This window comes from Rhipicephalus microplus, chromosome 1 (assembly GCF_043290135.1).
Source record: "Rhipicephalus microplus isolate Deutch F79 chromosome 1, USDA_Rmic, whole genome shotgun sequence".
Classification (NCBI taxonomy): domain Eukaryota; kingdom Metazoa; phylum Arthropoda; class Arachnida; order Ixodida; family Ixodidae; genus Rhipicephalus; species Rhipicephalus microplus.
Genome location: NC_134700.1, coordinates 280498382 through 280520429, shown reverse-complemented (window position 1 = coordinate 280520429; position 22048 = coordinate 280498382). Strand labels below are relative to the sequence as shown.

Sequence of the window (22048 nt, the reverse complement as noted above, 5' to 3'; positions counted from 1 at the left end):
CATTAGCCAAGAAGGCCGCGTTAAGCCCCTAAATCGACCAGCTTTGCTGTTTCTTGAGCTTTAGACGGCTAGTGTAAACTTCTTCCTAGTTTTTCTTTTTCTTAGTAAGTAGCGTGAAACAGAGGCTCGATATGTTTGTTAGATTTGCATATTATGTGCATGTGCACTGCTTCATAGTGCGCCACTTTATGTGTAGTTTTTGTTATAGAGAACCGCAGTGTGCGTAGACGCGAGGCGGGCCTCTATAGCACTCATTTGAAAGTGTTCTCCTCTTTTCCACTTCATGAAACGAACACTCGGAAGTCATAGTGAAAGAAAAATCACCTCATCGCTTAACTAAACAATGAAGCGCTCTTGTGTCATAGCATACATACGTAATATAGTTTTCTTTCAACTATTTTGAGTGTCTCGTGCCTACAATATTATTAGGAGCATTTTACTGGCTTGCAATACGAATACGTGACATACTTACTGCTAGATAATTAATGTGACAGCTACCGAAGTTGAAACTTGGATAGCACGAAGCTCTAGCAGTTATGAATTTAAAAGCCATAGGTGAATTTTGGTACAATGCAATGCTTTTTCATTGTTAAGTGAGGCGCGCTGCGCATTCGCGCAATTAATTACCATTGTTCTGAGTACTTCTGTCCATTTCTCAGTCTGTGAGTGTACGTTCGTAGAGCGTGGGTCTCACCATTCTTTTCACTTATTAGATGCGTTACTTGAGTCGCATGCATGTCGGTATGCAGGCAGGCTAGCCTTTTTAGCGTATAATGTAGGAATCGTCTATGTTGAGTGATTTTGGCCAGATGTTACCATACCATGTCGAGATGGCTAAAACTATTCGTTTGAATATTTGTGTTTAGAATTTATGTAGTTTGCAATTTGTCTGTTAGTTAGTTAGTTAGTTAGTTAGTTAGTTAGTTAGTTAGTTAGTTAGGAGGGTAAATGTTTCAGTGCAACACCCGAGCTTAGAACGCGCACAATAGCGATGGGTACGAGGGTTTGTGAACTCAGTGCACCCACGCGAATGCCTTTACCGCAACTGGGAGTTGAAGTTGCGGCGTTTTGTTCAGCGAAAAAGTCTATGTAGACGAAGTCTATGTATATAGATACATAGACTTCGTTTATACATAGATGAAGTCTATGTGTAGTAACAGAGTAAACACAGGGGAGGGGGGGGGGAGGTGCGTCGTATATTGTCGTTGATTACGTGTATATTAGCAACCATTTTTAATCTTCCTTGTTTCGGGCCGATGAGCAACGTTGAAGGAATATAAACAATTTGGATATGGTAGAGCAACCAGATATCAATAAAACAGTGTTGGCTAAGCTTTAACATTTAAAAAACATGTTAACACCAGCGAAATGTATGTTTAGCTTGGTTTTGCGAAGACTACGCACTCGGGAGTCGGCTGCTATTCGAACTAAATAACGATTGTATAAGTTTTATTTTTCCTCATAAGGTGTTGCAAACACTAATTAGCGTGGCTCCGTAATGAACTGCTGAGTGCCACGCTGCAGATTACTTTGTTACGTGCATCCATCCGATTTCTCGCTCACAGCCACCTACACCAATGCAGACTCCAGAATCTCTGCGACACGAGTTAATTGACGCCATCACGTTCGGAGAACCTTTGCAATACAAATCTTGGACTGTTTTAGGACAAAAGGAGAGGGTCCTCCCTCAGTTTTCGTAGACGCTTTATACGCGCGTTTTTTAAACGATGTACTCTATGATTGGCAGGTGTGCCCAGAGCGTCCATCATCTAATTGCTCGACCTTGGATGGTGAAAGCCATCGTGACAAGGGCGCGTGCCACCGTGGATTGATTGATATGTGGGGTTTAACGTCCCAAACCCACCATATGATTATGAGAGACGCCGTAGTGGAGGGCTCCGGAAATTTCGGCCACTTGGGGTTCTTTAACGTGCACCCAAATCTGAGCACACGGGCCTACAACATTTCCGCCTCCATCGGAAACGCAGCCGCCGCAGCCGGGATTCGAACCCGCGACCTGCGGGTCAGCAGCCGAGTACCTTAGCCACTAGACCACCGCGGCGGGGCATCCGCCGTGGAAGCCACAGGAGTCCCTGGGCACTCCTCCAAGAGTTTGTACAGCGGCCGGCCCTCAAGGCCGCCCCGGTACAAACTCTAGGAGGAGTAGACCCTAGGGCTTCTACATAGTCTACAGAAATGTTTTCCACCATCACCACAGAATAGTACATTATTAAGAGCACGCCCATGCCCTTAGAGCGTCGAGTGTCTTGTGGCTAAGGTACTCGGCTGCTGATCCGCAGGTCGTGGAATCGAATCTTGGCTGCGGCGACTGCATTTCCGATGGAGGCGGAAATGCCGTAGGCCCGTGTGCTTAGATTTGGGCGCACGATAAAGAACTCCAGGTGGTTAAAATTTCCGGAACCTTTCACTACGGCGTCTCTCATAATCATATGGTGGTTTTGCGAACGTCAAATCCCACATATCAATCAATCAATCAATCAATCAATCAATCAATCAATCAATCAATCAATACCCTAAGAGCATGTGCCAACGATGCCCCAGAACATGCGCCGTTTGTTTTGAAACGTGACATCTCACGACATTGGTCGTCGTTTTGGGATTAGCACATATTCCGTGTGAGGAGAGAATGCATTTTGTGTGACGCATGTAGACAAAGAGAGATATGTCAAATACAGAAAGCAAAGAATTTTGCGGGCATTTTCGACTAATGGCAACGCATTACGTGCTGCTCATTGTGTTCACTGTGCAGGTGTTTGACGTTCGTTCAATGACGTAGACAAAAGATTGTTGAGCTCCACGTACTGTACAACTTTATTTCTTCGAAAGCTCGTTATAGTCACCCAAGCAGTAAATATGGAGAAGCTGCTTGTTCGTAAGTCGAGTGAGCAGGAAGAAAAACGACACTGAAGAAAAAGAAGTGGCTTATGTGAAAACAAGAGCTCTCTGTATTTAATGTAAGTTAATTTTTTTATGACAGCATTGTCAAAGTGAGAATAAAGAAGAAAGTTTTGTCGCAAGACAATTCAACTTCAGTGTGGGATATCAACAGCAAATGTTTGCGTGACGTTGAATCCACAAGAAATGCAAATTTCTGCTATATCACTGCTTAACAATTGTAATGAAACTGGCGGCTGTATAGGTCGGAATGCTAAGTGCAGTATGGAACACTTATTCATAAATTACACTCACAGAAAAAGCGGGAATTTAGCTTTATCAAACATTTCGCGCCCCGCAAATTTTTGCTGTTGATAGTACAAAAACACAAAAGCACGTAATATATTTATACCTGTGTGAGTGAACAAAAACTAAACACCGGCTGCCTCAGTAAGAAGCGTTATTTTTTTTTGTCGTTCAACAATAATAAAAAGTTGTGTCTGCAACTAAACACAAGCGCATTGGCTTCAAATTCGGCATTGTATACAAGGTTCATGCTATCTAGCTCCATAGAGCCGGCTGATAAGTCGGTTCTTTGGGACCACGTTTAAAAGCAGATTGCACCATAGTATCAGTGATGCACGATGTAGATGTCTACAGCTGCCTGCAATGACGCAATTCGGCTGCATGTACAAGCGGTGGTTCGCTGAAGCTAAAATGCATTGTACGTCTGTCATACTACAGAAATTCTATGTGGCCATTTGCTAGTGCGTTTTAAGTACCACCACGTTCCAGCATCCCGTTTAAAATTGAGCCTCTTAAAGACGAGGACCTGAGAAGATCAAGCCTTTTCAGAATAACAAAGGAAACTGCTTGCGCGATGTGTCGTAACCAAAATAGCGCAATCAACTCGTGTGACTTCTGTATAACTATACAGAAAAGAAGAACCTGAACCCATCAGAGCAGTTTTATAGCGAAGCTTCTGCGACATCTTTCTGAGCAGGTACAGTCTTTCTGAGAAGTTCGGGAGTCTCTCTGCAACTGAGATATTCCACTGGTCTCTGCAGCTGAGATTCTATGGAAAGCCTGGCGATGCGAAGTTCGGAGAAGACAGTATACTTTCAGCTCTTTGAAACAATTACAGTTTCAGGAGGTATGTGCATGCGCACGCTCAGGCTGGCCAAGGACACTGTTTAATCTTTCAACAAAGACTGTCAGAGCTTTGAGAGCGCAAAAATCTATTCTTACCCTCTTTCATAAAAACAAAAGCACACGGTCACACGAAAGAAAGTCGAAAGCTGCTGCCGTACGATGTTCGTACTATAGATTATGACCCGTACGCCTACAAATGGTAGGTCTTACGCCTATCGATTATTATGGCCATGTACTGCGTTTTTGAGATCGGATAGCAGGAGACAAGAGATGTTGATTACAGCATATTTGGAGCCAAAACTGTGCGACCTTGCTGCGTCATAATCTTCAAAGTTCGTTGAATGCAGCGTAATAGCGATAATGTTGCAATATTTTTTTTGTTCGACGGTACAGCCTCCTGCAGATAAATTCTCATAAAACGTGCAATTATTAAATGTAATCTCCGCTTACTAACATATAATGTAAAATAAATTGGGCTGTTTTGGTTGATCTCTCTAGCTTTTGATAACATCGTCGTATTATAAAGATATGATAATAGATAAACGCATGTATATTAAACAAACCATTTAGTTCGGACTTCTTTTTAAGTGCGTGTGATATCCGCGATTTTTTTTATCCTTTAGCTCGAAACTAAGGCAGCTACAACAGCAGCTTTCGAGTTTACACACTCCAGCATAACTAGCTAAACAGCGGTGCAGTTCTACCAAAGCGTTCGCCATTTCACAAAAAACAAACAAAACAACTACTCAGTTACAACATGCTTTGTTCTTTTCCTTTGAGTCGGCATCAGTTGGCACGTCGTTTACACTTGTTTACACTGCAGAGGAAGGGAGTGAGAAGGAATATTTGAGGAGTAGTAGAAGGAGGAGAAGTCGGGTTTATAGGCGGCACAGGTGTACCAGCACGTCACTCGAGCAGACCAACCGTACTTGTCGTCCTCTTCATTTTTGTTTTGGCGCAGGAGCCTTTTCACAACTCGGTTGGTTGCAGAGTCCTCCCGCGGCGACACTTGTTGAGATGCGAGGAGCACCGAAGGTACCGTTGTCAACATGCACTGAGCATCCATCAGTTCTTTCGCAAAGAGGTCGCACGTTTAACGGTGATAGTTCCGGTCATTTTCTGAGTTTGGTTTTTTTTTGTCTTCCTCATTTTGAGCTCGAGCCAAGCTGATGGCGGGTGCGAATGAACAGAAAGAAGCGACTGTTCCTCGCAACGCGTTCCATCGTTCAGTTTTTTTTTCTTTTTGTTCACATTGGCTACGCGCAGCGCCTGGAAGCAATACACGCGTGGTTCTTGATTGCAGGCGGTTGCCGTTGAAAGCGGTGATCAGACGCCATGGGCGCGAAGCAGCAAGGCGCAAACTGCGACCAGGAGGACAACTGCGGAAGACGTGGCACGACTTTGCGGGGCTGAGTTGTGACCTGGCGATGGTCGCGCGCTGTCTTTGTCCGCTGTAGGAAGAGAAAAAAAAACAAACAAAACACAAGTCGTAATGTTGCTGACATCAAAAGATCACACACATTTTCCATCTACGTGATCGGAACAATCAATGCTACGTTGTACCGTTAGAAAAAAAAAGTAACTGAGAAACCATCATGAGAATTATTATTGCTATAATATTCGCACCCACTCAACCAAGCATAAAATATATTTGTTTCTTGTTTTCTTTATATTGTAACAACCAAGGGAAAAGAGTAGACGTTGCCAAGTAATGATGACAACTATTTCATTCATTTATTATTTCAATAAAAAATTAAGAAAATCGTGAATATAAATACCCTGCGCTAGCAAGATCAAGTATATTTTGTACTGGAACCAGCATGATGGGGTCTTGTTCCCCAGTCATCCACGTAGGAGCAGGTTGAGTAAGGTGTAGCCCTATTGACACATCATTATTACTTAAATAGCATGGTAATAATGAAACGCTAAGGCGTCAATTATCTCCATATTATTCATTCACGTTTTATTCTTAAATGAGGCGTCGTTGCAGAGTTCAAGGTTTCATCTTCTCAAAAGGTACCTTTTGTTCATATCTCCGATTGCAGTCAATGGTTGTGCGGCACCATCACTATGCTATGTGCTAGAGACGCTTACACTTCGATATTACAAGCCCTCGAAACTCCTGTAGTTCAGCATAGTATAGCGCCATGAATTACACAGGTGGTTGAATGACGACCGTTGCCCCGCACATTTCTGTGCAGACTTTTCTTGGCATGGAGAGACCTCTGGGGTACATCTATTGTTTTATTTATTTGTACAAGTGCCTGCGGCTCCGCGAGGGCATTATAGTTTGTGGGCAACTCAAGAAGCAGTGGACGCATACCAAATATATGATACACAGAGAGAGAGAGATGAAAATATTGTTACGTGAGTAACGAGACAAAGTATTGCGAATATATTCGAAAAATATATTTGCAAGAGCGGTTGCAGCACTGGCCAGTCTGGCTCCGAGCTCGAGCAGCCAGCGAGCCTCATCTTCCTCGTCGGGCGCACACGCGCATTCGCACTATGGTTTGTGGCAGCCTACAGGTAGCATAACCCCCGTCGGCAAAGGCGCCGTCTCGGCGCATCTAGATGTCAAGATCATTGGGCGAGTGGTACTGCTTCAGACGTGCGACGTGTACGATGTCGGTGGCCCTAGGGGTGGATGAAGACGGCGAGGCAGCAGGAGTGATTTCATAAGTGACGGGAGTCACCTCACGAAGCACTCTGTAGGGCCCTGTGTACCGAGAGAGCAGCTTGTCAGACAGGCCAACGTGCCTGGTCGGAGACCACAGCAGAACCAACGAACCGGGCGAAAAGTGCACATCGCGGTGTCGTTGGTCGTACCGACGCCGTTGGTTTGCTTGGGAGGTCAGAAGGCGAGCACGAGCGGTTTCGCGTGCGTGGGCGGCCCGGCTGATGGCGTCCAGAGCATATTGTGAAGTTGGAGCTGCTGGTAACGGAATCGTCGTATCGAGGGGTAATGTGGGTTCGCGGCCGAACAGCAAGAAAAAAGGGGAGTAACCAGCCGTGTCGTGGCGCGAAGAATTGTAGGCAAATGTCACGTATGGTAAAGCGATGTCCCAGTCAGAGTGATCTGAGGAAACGTACTTTGCAAGCATGTCAGTTAGGGTTCGGTTCAGGCGTTCTGTGAGGCCATTTGTTTGCGGATGGTACGACGTAGTGAGCTTGTGGCGTGTTGCACAAGAGCGTAGGATGTCCGCTATGACTTTCGATAGAAATGTGCGGCCTCGGTCCGTGAGCAGCTGGCGTGGAGCACCATGTTGCAAGATCACGTCGTGTAGAAGAAAATCGGCGACGTCAGTGGCGCAACTTGTTGGAAGGGCGCGTGTGATTGCGTAGCGTGTGGCGTAGTCTGTGGCCACAGCTATCCACCTGTTGCCAGCAGAAGACAGAGGAAAAGGGCCGAGTAAGTCCAAGCCGACGCGAAAGAAAGGTTCCGTAGAAATATCGAGTGGTTGAAGGCGCCCAGCCGGAAGCGTCGATGGTGTTTTGCGGCGCTGACATTCCTCACACGCCGCGACGTATCTTCTGACGGACCGTGCCAGACCTGGCCAATAGAAGCGACGGCGAATCCGGTCGTATGTGCGGGACACACCCAGGTGACCGGCAGTAGGAACGTCATGAAGTTCGTGGAGTACAGCCAAGCGGAGGTGTTTGGGTATGGCAAGCAGCAGAGATGGGCCGTCTGGATGGAAGTTATGCCGGTATAATGTGCCATTCTGGAGTACGAACGAGCGATAGGATCGGTTCGATGGGGAGGAGTCGAGGCGCTCAATGATAGCTCGTAGGGCTGCATCACGGCGTTGCTCGTCGGCTATGTGGTTCAGTTGAGAAACGGAGCACACGCAGGCGTCGTTGTCAGGTATGGTGGCCGATGGATCAACTGGATAGCGAGAAAGGCAATCGGCGTCCTGGTGCAGGCGTCCAGACTTGTATATCACAGAAAAGGTGTATTCTTGCAGTCGCAGAGCCCAGCGACCAAGTCGACCTGTAGGATCTCTTAAGGATGAAAGCCAGCAGAGCGCGTGGTGGTCGGTGACGACGGAAAAGTGAGTGCCATATAAATATGGACGGAATTTTGAGACCGCCCAGACAAGAGCAAGGCATTCTCGCTCCGTGATCGAATAGTTACGCTCTGCAGGTGTAAGGAGGCGGCTAGCATACGCGATAACGCGGTCGTGTCCCTGTTGGCATTGGGCGAGAACGGCTCCGATACCGTGACCACTGGCATCAGTTCGGACCTCAGTTCGGGCAGATGGGTCAAAGTGGGCGAGGATAGGGGGCGTCGTCAAAAGTGTTATGAGGTGAGAGAAGGCGGCAGCTTGAGTGGACCCCCACGAAAATGGAACGCCTTTCTTCAAAAGATCGGTAAGTGGTTGGGCGATTGCCGCAAAATCTTTCACGAACCGCCTAAAGTAGGAGCAAAGTCCCACAAAGCTCCGGACATCTTTGGCGGATTGGGGTACTGGGAAACTCGTGACGGCACGAATTTTCTCAGGGTCCGGTCTCACACCAGAAGCATCGACAAGGTGGCCCAGCACGGTAATCTGTCGGCGGCCGAAGTGACACTTCGAGGAGTTCAACTGGAGGCCAGCTTTGCGGAAGACGTCGAGAATGGCCGACAGACGCTCAAGGTGGGTCTCAAACGTAGGTGCAAATACGAGGACGTCGTCTAGGTAACACAGGCATGTTGACCATTTGAACCCGTGTAGCAGAGAGTCCATCATACGTTCGAACGTGGCGGGGGCATTGCATAGACCGAAGGGCATAACCTTGAATTGGTATAGGCCATCTGGAGTGATGAAGGCGGTCTTTTCTTGGTCTTTCTCGTCTACGGCAATCTGCCAATAACCAGAACGAAGGTCGATGGATGAAAAGTAGCGTGCGCCGTGGAGACAATCGAGGGCGTCATCAATACGTGGTAAAGGATACACGTCCTTTTTGGTGATTCGATTTAGATGCCGGTAATCGATGCAAAAACGCCATGTGTTGTCCTTCTTTTTAACCAGGACGACGGGTGACGCCCATGGGCTTGATGAGGGCTCAATAATGCCTTTAGTTAACATCTTATTCACTTCAGCTTGAATAATCTGGCGCTCCGACGCGGACACGCGATACGGTCGACGGTGAATGGGAGCAGCATCACCGGTGTTGATGCGGTGCTTTACAAGAGAAGTTTGGCCGAGTGGGCGGTCGTCAAGGTCGAAGATGTCACGGTAGGAAGCTAGAAGGCGTGCGAGAGCGGCTGATTGCGCTGGGGGAAGGTCAGGGTCGATCATGGGACGTATTGACATGTCGAGGCATGTGGCATCGAGTGGGCGACAAGGAAAATTGGGGCATGCGTCGGCTGCGAAAGTGGTGACGTGATCATCGGCTAAGGACCGCAACGTGGCAATTAGGATGCCTTCAGGGAGGACTTGCTTTGTGAAGCCGAAATTTATGACGGGTAGACGGGTCCGGTTGGAGGCTACAGTTACGATGCAGTGAGGGACGGTGACGTCACGTGCCAGTAGGACATCAGGAATCGGCGTGACGATGTAATTCCCATCCAATACGGGTGAGGTCGTGGCAAATTCGGTGAATGTGAGGGCTTTAGGCGGTAAGCGGAGGAAGTCTGTGGCAGAAAGGCCGTGTTGAGGTTCAGGGTGAATATCCGGCTGAAGAGGAAGGTCTAAGCAAAGAGTACCAGCGGAACAGTCGATGAGAGCAGAATGGGTCGACAGGAAGTCCATCCCTAAGATGAGGTCATGAGGACAATTCTGGAGCACCGTGAATAGAACAGGGATGTAACGGTCGGCGATGCGTATGCGAGCCGTACACATGCCAATGACAGGAACAGTGCCGCCATCGGCCACACGTACAGCTTCGGTAGCAGGGGGCGTGAGTACTTTTCTTAAGCGGCGACAAAGATGAACGCTGATTATGGACACATGAGCGCCAGTATCGACTAGTGCCGACAGAGAAATACCGTCCACGTGTACATCGACAAGATTTTTGTTCGTATGAAGCGTCAATGGAGGGTTTGGTTCAGACAGGGATGATGCAGCACTACCTCCAGGGGCTGCACTGTCTAGTTTTCCGTCGGGTACGATGAAAAGTTAGGCGGCGAGTGATGGCGGCGTGGCTGGGGCGACGGGGAACGACGGCGTTGAGGGGACGGAGAACGAGCAGGAAGGCGGCTGTTAGACGTGTCGAAAGCAGGGGCGGTACGGCTGGACGAATACCGGCGAAGATCTTCATATGGGCTATAAGGTGCGAAAAACTGGCTCCTATGTGGCGGCGTCCAGGAGGCACGGCAGTAGCGGGAGACATGTCCAACGCGGTGGCACCGGAAGCAGATCGGTTTGTCGTCAGGAGTTCGCCATTCCGCCGGGTTGCGAGATCGTGGAGCAACAAATGGGTCACGTCGAGGTGCATTAGTGGGAATTGGTCTGGAGGAGGGGCAAGAGATGGGGCAAGCATCAGGGAACCCGCGGTTGGCGAATTCTTGTCGTACGACCGCCTGAATAACGGAGATCGCGGGGGTTGTCGGTATCGTATGTTCGAAAGAAGTGGGCTGAAGCGGCGCTGGACTTGCTGCTTCAAGTTCCCGTCGAACGATACGCGTTACACTCTGCTCAAAGGGCGGTGTGACGGTAGAATCGGAGCAGGTGGACGTAGCCGCCGTGTTTGGCAACCGAGAAAAAGGAGGGCGCACCCGACGGCTTTTTGCTGTTTCGAAACGGCGGCATTCTTGAATTACACGGTCGATGGTCGAGACGTTAGTGTACACCAGCAAATTGAAGGCGTCGTCCGCGATCCCCTTCAAAACGTGTCCAACCTTTTCAGCCTCAGACATCGCCTCGTCCACTTTTCGGCAAAGAGCGAGAACTTCTTGGATGTATGACACATACGATTCAGTTGGCGACTGGACACGGGTAGCCAGCTCCTGTCGTGCAGCTGCGTGGCGACCGGTCGGGTCCCCAAAGATGTCACGTAGCTTCTCCTTGAACGTGTCCCAGCTGGTGAGTTCGGACTCATTTGTCTCGTACCAGACACGCGGGGTTCCGTCCAAGTAGAAGAGAACATTAGCGAGCATCATGGTAGGGTCCCAACGGTGAGTTTGACTGACCCGTTCATAAAGGCGAAGCCATTTGTCGACGTCGAGGCCAGGTTGCGCAGAAAATGTCCCGGGATCACGTGGTGTTTGGACGGCGACAAAGGTTGTCGGAGAAGCCGCAGATGATGAAGCGGACGCGTTGTCACTGGAAGCCATGGCGGAAAGCTGGAGGATGCGGCCACTGCGGAGCTGCGTGGTGAGGACGGGGATCGTTCCACCTCCACCAAATATGTTACGTGAGTAACGAGACAAAGTATTGCGAATATATTCGAAAAATATATTTGCAAGAGCGGTTGCAGCACTGGCCAGTCTGGCTCCGAGCTCGAGCAGCCAGCGAGCCTCATCTTCCTCGTCGGGCGCACACGCGCATTCGCACTATGGTTTGTGGCAGCCTACAGGTAGCAATATTATAAAGGAGATTTATTAAGCAGAAAGGTTGGTGCTTGGAAGGCTTGGAAGGCGATGCACCAGCCGCAATTTCCGAGCTCGAGCCGCTGCTGCACACTTGATGCTGCTGCCTCTGCGCCGGAGTACTTCCTCTTCTTTACAATGGCCCCACGGAGAAAAAAAGGAGCCATCCTGGCGACTTAGTCCTGGGCAGGTGGCGTTGAACCGTGGTATTGCTTGAGCCTCTGGACGTGTACAACCTCGCGGTTGCGACGTCGCAAGTCTTATGGTGGCGTAAGAGGCTCAATGAGGTAGTTTACTGGCGAAGTTTGTTCGACAATACGATATGGCCCATCGTACTTTGGCAGAAGTTTGGAAGAGAGCCCTGGTGTGCGATGCGGCACTGACAGCCATACAAGAGAACCCGGAAGAAAAACGGGAGTTGAGGTCTTGGCATCATGAATTGCTTTTTGCCTGTTTTGGTCATCGCAGGTAAAGCGACGAGCTAACTGGCGGCATTCTTCTGCGTGTCTGGCGGCGTCCAAGATCGGTAGGCACTCGGACGCGTCTGGTCGATAGGGCAAAATGGTGTCAATGGTGTGGGAGGGGTGACGGCCGTAGAGGAGGTAAAAAGGGGAGAAGCCTGTTGTCGCTTGCGTTGCCGTATTATAGGCGTATGTAATGAATGGGAGAACTAAGTCCCAGTTAGAGTGGTCAGGCGTCACATACATAGATAGCATGTCACCGAGAGTACGATTAAAGCGCTCGGTAGCCCCATTGGTTTGTGGGTGGTAAGCGGTACATGTGCGATGTACAATAGCACACTCAGCGAGCAATTTTTCAATGACCTCGGACAAGAAGGCGCGGCCGCGGTCACTGAGGAGTTCTTGAGGGCCTCCATGACGCAACACAAAATGACGCAGTAGGAAAGTGGCAACCTCCTGTGCTGTAGCCGTTTTAAGAGCAGCGGTCTCAGCATAGCGCGTTAGGTGGTCGATAGCAACTATTATCCACCTGTTGCCAGTCGGAGTCAATGGAAGTGGCCCATAAATATCTATTACAACCCGTTCGAAGGGTCGGGAAGGGCATGGTAAAGGCTGCAGTTCACCGGCGGAGGCGTGTGGTGGAGATTTTCGGCGCTGACATTCGGCACAAGAGCGGACGAAGTTGCGAACGAAGGTATACATGCCACGCCAGTAGTAGCGATGTCGAAGCCTTTCGTAGGTCTTGAAGACTCCTGCGTGGCCACATTGTGGGTCAGCGTGAAAAGAGGAACAAATCTGCGACCTCAGGGTTCATGGAACGACGAGCAGCCACTTGCGTCCCTCTGGTGCGTAGTTGCGTCGATAGAGAAGCGTGTCACGTATCGAGAAGTGTGGAACTTGGCGCCGAAGCGTTCGCGTCTTTGGGAGTTCAGAAGTGTCGGAGAGATGATTGAGGAGAGACGCAGTCCAGGGGTCATTGCGTTGTTCGATAGCAATGGTGTCAAAGTCAAGCGATGACAATGTGGAATCGCAAGCGGAGTAAGCTGTGGCATTCTGGGGCAGGGGGGAACGGGAAAGGGCGTCGGCGTCAGCATGCTTCCGTCCTGACCGATAAACCATGCGTATGTCGTAATCTTGAATTTTCAACGCCCAACGAGCGAGGCGGCCAGATGGGTCTTTTAACGTCGAAAGCCAGCACAGCGCGTGGTGGTCGGTCACGACGTCAAACGAACGACCATATAGATATGGGCGAAACTTTCCAAGGGCCCACACAATGGCCAAGCACTCCTTTTCTGTGACGCTGTAGTTGCTCTCAGCCTTGGTAAGTGTGCGACTAGCGTATGCCACGACGTATTCCTGATGTTCCGGTTTACGCTGTGCGAGCACAGCACCCAGGCCTACACCACTGGCGTCGGTGTGGATTTCAGTTGGAGCTTCAGGATCGAAATGGCGTAGAATGGGTGGCGTCGTAAGAAGCCGTCGCAGGGTGGTGAAAGCCTCGTCGCAGGCAGGGAACCACGATAAGAGGTCTTTACAGCTGCTGAGAAGTTGCGTGAGAGGTGATATAATAGACGCGAAGTTTCGGACGAATCGCCGGAAATACGAACACAAGCCGATGAAACTTCGAAGTTCTTTGATGGTGGCAGGTTTAGGAAACGCCGTAACAGCTCGCAATTTCTCGGGATCCGGGAGGATGCCTTCCTTGGAAACAACGTGGCCCAAAATGTTCAGTTGACGCATGGCAAATCGACATTTTTTGAGGTTTAATTGCAAACCGGCGTTAGTTAAGCAAGTAAGGACGTGCTGAAGGCGACGTAAGTGTGTGTCAAAGTTAGGGGCGAAGACCACGATATCATCGAGGTAACACAAGCATATCTTCCATTTTAGTCCACGCAGGATGTTGTCCATCATTCGTTCGAACGTTGCAGGTGCATTGCAAAGTCCGAAGGGCATGACGGTGAATTCATATAAGCCGTCTGGCGTGACAAAAGCGGTTTTGGGGCGATAGGCCTCCGCCATAGGCACCTGCCAGTAGCCTGACCGCAAGTCTAACGAGGAAAAGAACTCGGCACCCTGCAAACTGTCCAAAGCATCGTCAATGCGCGGTAGTGGATAGACATCCTTCAGCGTGATCTTGTTCAATCGCCGGAAATCGACACAGAAACGAATAGAACCGTCTTTCTTTTTGACGAGAACCACCGGAGACGCCCATGGGCTCTGTGAAGGTCGAATGACGCCTCTGCGAAGCATGTCGTCTACTTGGTCAGCAATGACGCGGCGTTCTGTAGCGGACACGCGATATGGTCGTTGTCGCAGCGGTGAGTGGGACCCAGTGTCGATGTGGTGTTCTACTGCTAAGGCACGGCCGAGAGATGTTTGTTCAACGTCGAAAGAGTGGCGGTAGCTCTCAAGAATGGTGAGGAGTTGTGAACGCTGCGAAGATGTCAAATCTGCAGCGATGAATGGTTGAAATATGTTTGCCGACGTTGAGTCAGGCGCTGAGACGACAGCCAGTTCACAGACGGAGGTAGAAGGCACCTCATCGGGGACGGATATAATTCTGGAAGAACTGATTGTCTCGACGTGGCCAAGGCACTCGCGACAAAGTAGGGATAAAGACGACGACTCATGATTATAAATTGGCATTGTGGTTGACCCTTCTACAAGATCGAGAGCAGCAAAAGGCAGGGGGAGAGCTCTTCGGGTGACGAATATTGGAGATGGTGTGAAGAAGACCGTGCCGTCGGATATGGCGCTGCATGAAACTGGCACGAACGCAAAAGAGCATGGAGGGATGTAGGTGTCATCGCTAACGACAAGTTTAGCGGCAAACTGGGTGTCGACGGACGCTTTGTCATCCAGTGAGCAAAATTCGACCTCAGCCCTAGCACAGTTGATTACGGCGTTATGACGCGACAAAAAGTCCCATCCCAAAATAATATTATGGGAGCATGATGAAAGAACCACGAACTCTATCGTATACAGAACGTCCTGAATTGTCACGCGGGCTGTACATACTGCGGTCGGTTGAACAGGTTGAGCACTGGCTGTGCGAAGCGATAATCCGGAGAAAGGCGTCGTAACCTTACGAATTGAGCGGCAAAATCCAGCATCTATAACCGAAACAGCTGCACCGGTATCTACAAGAGCGACAGTAGGGATATTTTCGACGAACACATCAATAACATTGGTAGGTGACAAATGAGGACTTGGGCAAACCGAAACTTGCGCAGTTCTTGCCTCAGGAACTGCGTCGTCTAGTTTTCCTCCTCGTTAGGTGCGGGCCGTCGACGCATAGGAGAAGGCGAGCGGCGGCGTGGAGAGGGCGAGCGAAGACGTCCCGGCCGAGGGCGGTGGTCGTCCTGGTAGCGGGCTGGCATTGGAGTGGAGGAACCGTATCGCGCGTTGGAGTCAAGCGGGAAGAAAGGCTCACGGCGGTTTTCATTGGTGATATGCGTCCGGCGGCGACAATACCTTGCGACGTGTCCGGGGTATCGACAAGCGTAACATATCGGGCGATTATCGAGGGTGCGCCACGGGTTGGCGGTGTTTGCAGGTCCAGTGAACTGGAGCTGGGGGATAGCTCGCGCGAGGCTGGAACGGAGGCGCAGGCGCCTTGCGAGTTGGCATGGCTGCAGCCGCGGCGTAGGTGAGAGGAGCAGCCACAAGATTAGGCTCGCGAGCAGCTGGTAAGGCCTCGGCGACCTCTCCTTGAATGACGTCACGTAGAGACGATGGTAAAGTTGTGGTAGCTTCTGGTGTGAAAGGCACCAAGGAAAGCTGTCGTGCAACTTCTTCGCGGACAAATGCTTTTATTTCGGCTATTAGTGACGCGTGGTCATGACCACTGATCACACTAGACAGCGATGCCAAATCGTGCGCTGGAGGACGTCTTGTCAGAGCTCGCTGCTTCCGCAATTCATCGTAGCTTTGGCAGAGGCTAATTACGTCGTTAACAGTGGTCGGGCTTTTCGCCAAGAGCATTTCAAAAGCGTCGTCGTCAATCCCTTTGAGGATGTGCTTACATTTTTCAGCTTCCGTCATTTCGGCGTTCACGCGTCTGCACAAATCGACGACGTCCTCTATGTAACTTGTGAAGGTTTCACCCGTTTCTTGTGCGCGTGCGCGTAAACGTTTCTCGGCACGAAGTTTTCGGACGGCAGGTCGATCGAAGACTGCTACAATCGACGTTTTAAATTGCGGCCACGTTCGGACGTCTGCCTGGTGGTTTCTAAGCCAAAGGCTGGCTACACCCGCGAGATAGAACGAAACGCGTGTCAACTTGTCCGCGTCCGTCCATCTGTTTAAAGCGCTCACCCGTTCGAAAGTCGAGAGCCACTCTTCAACGTCGTTGTCATCTGTTCCACTGAAGATTGGAGGCTCCCGCTGAGGAACACTGCCTGGACAGGTGGCCGGAAGAGATGGAAGCGTCTGCTGATCGGCGTCCGACATAGCAGAAGGTAGCCGTCGAGAACGGAGTTCCAGGGTGGTAGCGGGAAGGTGTAAGGGACGGTACCCGGCACGTCTCCACCAATTATAAAGGAGATTTATTAAGCAGAAAGGTTGGTGCTTGGAAGGCTTGGAAGGCGATGCACCAGCCGCAATTTCCGAGCTCGAGCCGCTGCTGCACACTCGATGCTGCTGCCTCTGCGCCGGAGTACTTCCTCTTCTTTACAATATGACCTATGAAGGATATCATACGACCGACCCACTAAAACAAGTGCACATCACATCATGATAAGAAAAACACGTATCACGCATATCACTTCAGAAAACATATTCGAAAAGAGAGTTCGGGGCAGAGTGAACTATAGGCTTACACAACGCGGCTAAAATATGCGGTTGCTGCCCTGACAGAGGCAAGCCCAATGCCGAAACATTTGCTCCAACGACATTCATGTTTCAACGATTTCTCAGACACGTCAAATAGCCATCATAAGGCCACTCGCGGAAAACAGTGACCTAAACGAAATTTCGCGCACCCCTGGACAAACGCGATGTATAATAATAACAGAGTAGTGCTGTGGATGTTTAGGGCTTTCGAACAAACTCTGAGTGTGTGTAATTATTAAAGTGCACGCGTAATTCCTGTGCACGAGTGTACTTGTGTTGCATCGCCTTTTTTTTTTCTTTTTTTACTGTTCACCACCTGGAAGAGGCCGGCAATCAAGCCGGCAACTTCGTAACTCAGCAGCGGAACTATACAGCCATTGATTCCATCAATGTGTACGAAAAAACTACGAGGTGGTGCAGAAGGCCACTGAATATAAAATAAAATACAATAACCTATAAACTACGTAGAAGAACGAACACGAAAATTACGACGACGGAGGCGTTGGAAAGAAACGCGACGCATTGAGGACGCAGCGGCAGTGACCGAACTCGCGGACTTCGACAGCTCTCGTGCGGGGTGACTCCTTGTCTGTACAAAATCTCTCTCTCTCTCTCTCTCTCTCTCTCTCTCTCTCTCTCTCTCTCTCTCTCTCTCTCTCTCTCTCTCTCTCTCTCTCTCTCTCTCTCTCTCTTTCTCTCTCTCTCTCTCTCTCTCTCTCTTTCCCTTTTTCTCTCTCCCTTTCTTTCTCTCTCTCTCTCTCTCGCTATTCCCATAAATGTACGGCCGATCACTCCTGCGCCACACAGTCAATAACGATGAGTATAAAGAAAGGAAAAAAAAAAGCAAACCGGGCTTTCGCCTGAAGCACAAAAGACGAGCGTATGCGCAACAGGGGCGGCGGTAAAGGGCCTCTCCTTTTATGCGAGCAGCCGTAAATGAGCGCACGAAAGGACGGCCACAACGGGTGCGCGATGGTCGCCCATTCGCACAAATTGCAATGTCGGCCCGAGCGATGCCCGTATAAGACGACTGTATAGTATATACGACGAGTGGCGACGCGAGGGCCGAGTCTCGTACGAACACGCGGGCCAGGCCATTTGTTCCGAAGGGAGGAGGAGGAGGAGGGGAGAGAGAGAGACGACACGTCGCATGTAAATGCGCCCTCGAGCAAGGCCTATATAGCTCGGTCACGGCGGCGCATTGTGCGGGGAGTAGCGGAACGTACACATGAGCCGTAAGGCGTTGCTTCGGTCGTCGCGGCTTCATAAAACACGTATGTATTACGCCGTACGAATGACGGCCGCGTCGAAGGACGGGGCCCGAATGTAGCACACGTCACCCGAGCTTTCGTAAGCAGACAAAACACGCAGAAAAAAAAAGATGGAAAAATTGCTATTTTGGTCACGAATTTGTCGGGGGTATTAACTGCTCTAAACGCACCTGTTTACTTAATAATAATAATAATAATAATAATAATAATAATAATAATAATAATAATAATAATAATAATAATAATAATAATAATAATAATATAATAATAATATAATAATAATATAATAATAATAATAATAATAATAATTGAAGTTTAACGTCCGGGAACCACGCCATGATTATGAGAAACAGCGTAGTGGGGGGCTCCGGAAATTTCTATCACCGGGGGTTCTTAAACGTGCACCTAAATTTAAGCACACGGGCCTCAGGTATTTCCGCCTCGACCGAAAACGCGTCCGCCGCAGCCCGAGATTCGACGTGCGGATCAGCAGTCGAGTGCCGTAACTACTAGACAACTGCGGCGGGATGTTTTCCTGCGTTAAACGTGTAAGCTAAAAATGGGCTTCGGATTTGTCAATAAGAACACTGTTTATTAGCACATACACGCCTCTACATTTAAATAACTGTCACGTGACGTTGATCGCTATGTCCATGCACCTTTCGGCTTAAAGAAGGAAAACCTTACCTGGCGTGTTCGGTGGGACAGTGATATTCTAACGTGGCACACAGTCTGTTTGTTTCTCATGTTTATTTTCTTCCTCCAATAAAAAGAAGGTTTGTCGAATATTTCGAAGTAGGTACATTAAGAAATGAGAGCTCGTGAGTCAGTGTATTCGAGTGCCGACGCGTGCAAGACGCACTTCGTCGGGCAATATTAGAAAAAAAAAATTTAATTTCGGATCGGCAGTTAGATGTATCAGGGATATTATAGGACTCAGCCGTCACTAATACCTTCAGACGGCAGGGAAAGAAAAGCGAATAAAAAGCCAATAGATTGCAAGGAACTTACCGGATCTCTCGTAGTCCTGATTGAAGTTTGGAGGAGGGTACCCTTGAGTGCCTTCTTCTTCAGTAGAATACTCTCCTCGGCGCCCTAGGCAAATTTTTGAAGTTATATTTCATAAACTACTCTTACTATTTGTACGCCATGTCGTGACATTATAGCTATGCACTGCCGGCTATGCCAAGTGTGATACGGACGTTATTGAGGCAACGATTATAATGTTTGGCTGAACAGAAAACTTTAAAAGAGTAACAAAACAATCCTTTCGGGAACCTTACGTTTCGTACAGCGCATACTATTGTTCTTAGACCTCCGCCTGTCCTTTCTTGTTTATGACGTCCTCGTTAGTGTGTGCAGTGTTTAAAGTATACAAATTTTTTCCGCTACATATTTGTTTAGTCTTATTGGCAAATTGTTGTTTCAGCCGTATACAGCTGAAACAGCTCTTCTTTTTGAACTCAGTTTATTGAATCTTTGGCACTGAGGAACAATTATTTTATTGGTCTGACGCTGACTTATTCATTCAGCTTATTCTGTTATGGGTTCACTCGGCATGAACCAGAAATTTTCATCCGGTTAATCTTCCTGTACTTCACTCAACCTTATTATCTCTCTCATTCGGGATGCGTACGTGAGAACACTTTCCGAGGTCATTATGAGCCTGATGTTGTATGCGTCAACGGATATGCGCACAACTCAACTCAAGATATATATATATATATATATATATATATATATATATATATATATATATATATATATATATATATATATATATATATATATATACTCGTACTGGCAGACTTAGACTTAGGGCCTTTAGGTTGTATACGAGGGACTATTGGTCACGCCAGACAGGCTCAAAAGAGTGTGCCACACTTGCCGCCATGGCTACTGGTGGCGCTGACTGACACTTCCACGTTTAATTTACATATAAACCCAATAAAGTGGCTGGGGGGATAGCTGTCGTGGTAGCTCAGTGATAGAGCATCGAACGCGTCATTCGAAGGTCGCAGGTTCGGATCCTGCCCATGGCAAGTTATCTTTTCACCCACTTTTTTTTATTCATAGTCACATTACAATTCGGTCTGATATCTTCCCCTATACTTTCCTTGGCATTATTGTTTGTTAGATCTGATCACTAATGTGTAAAAACACGGAAACACGAGTCCTTATGTATACACTTCTTTCCATAATTATATATATATATATATATATATATATATATATATATATATATATATATATATATATATATATATATATATATATATATATATATATATATATATATATATTGCTAAACAGCAGTGCTCTTCCACGACGCACGAAAAATACAAATACTAGCCTCTTGACTTTTGAATTTTGAAAACCAATTTCAATTAGAGCTCTAAGAATAATTTTCTTAGCTACGGTTGATGGACTAATGTCGTCGTTTCGGTGTCATTTTCAACTTGAACCGTGAGTTGTACCTTCTATAGAGAAGTACAAGAAGCATTTAGCAGGTAGTACCACCAGAGCCAACTTTTTCGCAAAAAGAGTTGCTTTCGTCAAGGTTGCCGCCTTGACGAATACAACTGCCTTCGTCGATACATATGCTCCAGCGACATTCTCTCTTCTAGAACTTTTCGTTAATTTAACCCCCCCCCCCCCCCATTCCTAACGTGCGTCTTTCTCTGGATTTTTTATTTCTATTGTTGACTATGCCTCATATCAAGGTTAAAAAGCTTGTACCAAAAGGACGCTATCGAAAAAATCACTGGGTTCCTTAAGCATTCGCCTAATGTGAATCGAAGTCGAAAGCTTTCTTCTTTTTATTCCTTTAATTCTCAGTCAGTTGCACCGATTCCCCCGCCCTCGTAAATTTTCTGCAGCTAGCGTGGTTTAGCGCTGCATCCGGGATCGGAGACATTAAAGCCTTGTGCACCTCACGTGCCTCAGGGACCGGTCCACTTTGAGCGAACGACAATGTCATGCGACGGTGTCATAACGTGACGTCACGTGACGTGGCGCTACAGTGACGACATGATGATGGCATAATCATTTTAGAAATATTAAGTCATCACATGACGTCACATGTTTCACGTCATGAAGTAATGTCATTATGTAATGAGTTTAATGCATGTGACGTCATGTTTTACGTCATGATGCGATGATGTTACATGGTAGTGGCACCACATGATTTTTTTTTCGCCGTTCATTTTGACACCGCCGATGGTCCCTTTTTGCGTTTGATGAAGCATCTAAAGCTTTCGCCTAAATAATTAGACGGAAAATTAACAAGATACACATGAGAGAGATATTTTTATGCTCACCTTCTTTGAGCAGAACGTTTGAAGCGTGAGTTCCCAAATGATGTCGAGGTCCATTGGATTGCTGCGTTGCTGAAAAGAGACAAAGATGCGTATAACCGGCTTTTCGTGTTGATTCTTACGAGTTGTACGCAGTTCATAAGTGGGAGGTTGTTTAGAAGAAACATAATTAGATAAAATTTTGGCATGTTTTGTCAAATTATCGCGTGAAAGGGACGCTAGACTTTGATTTACCTTTTTTTAAATAATTTTCAAGGCCAACACAGCGCTAAGCTTGGAAGATTGTCACTCAGCTAATGCGTTTTTTTTCCAAGACTTTCGTTTTCTTTGCCATTACAATGTCACCATTGCCCACCTTGAAAAGCACTTACTTTGTGTCGAATTGCTCATTGATTAAATTTAGCCGTTGGAGTCGTAAACAACATCACCGGGCACTTAGTGAAGTCGCTTCAACAAGCTTCTATCGAGTTTTGGACGAATAGTAAGATTGATTTGGTCGCTTTTCGGCAGAACTTTGGCTTCTTTTTCTCGTGTTTTCCAATCTGTTGCTTGCGTTTGGATTAAAAAAACGGCAAGAAAAAGAAACGAGACAACGTCTATTCT

General features: G+C 48.0%; 1 protein-coding gene across 1 annotated transcript in view; it reads right to left on the bottom strand.

Annotated features, from left to right (window-relative positions):
• Positions 1–2805: 2805 nt before the first annotated feature.
• The window catches only part of LOC142767305 (neurotrimin-like), a 42052-nt gene continuing 22809 nt past the window's right edge, over positions 2806–22048 (bottom strand). The window contains exons 8-10 of the mRNA XM_075868755.1: positions 21449–21517; positions 19140–19223; positions 2806–5498 (exon numbers count right to left, since the gene is read on the bottom strand). Coding sequence (XP_075724870.1) covers positions 5374–5498; positions 19140–19223; positions 21449–21517 — 278 coding nt within the window. The 3' untranslated portion in view covers positions 2806–5373. The remainder of the gene's footprint in view (positions 5499–19139; positions 19224–21448; positions 21518–22048) is intronic.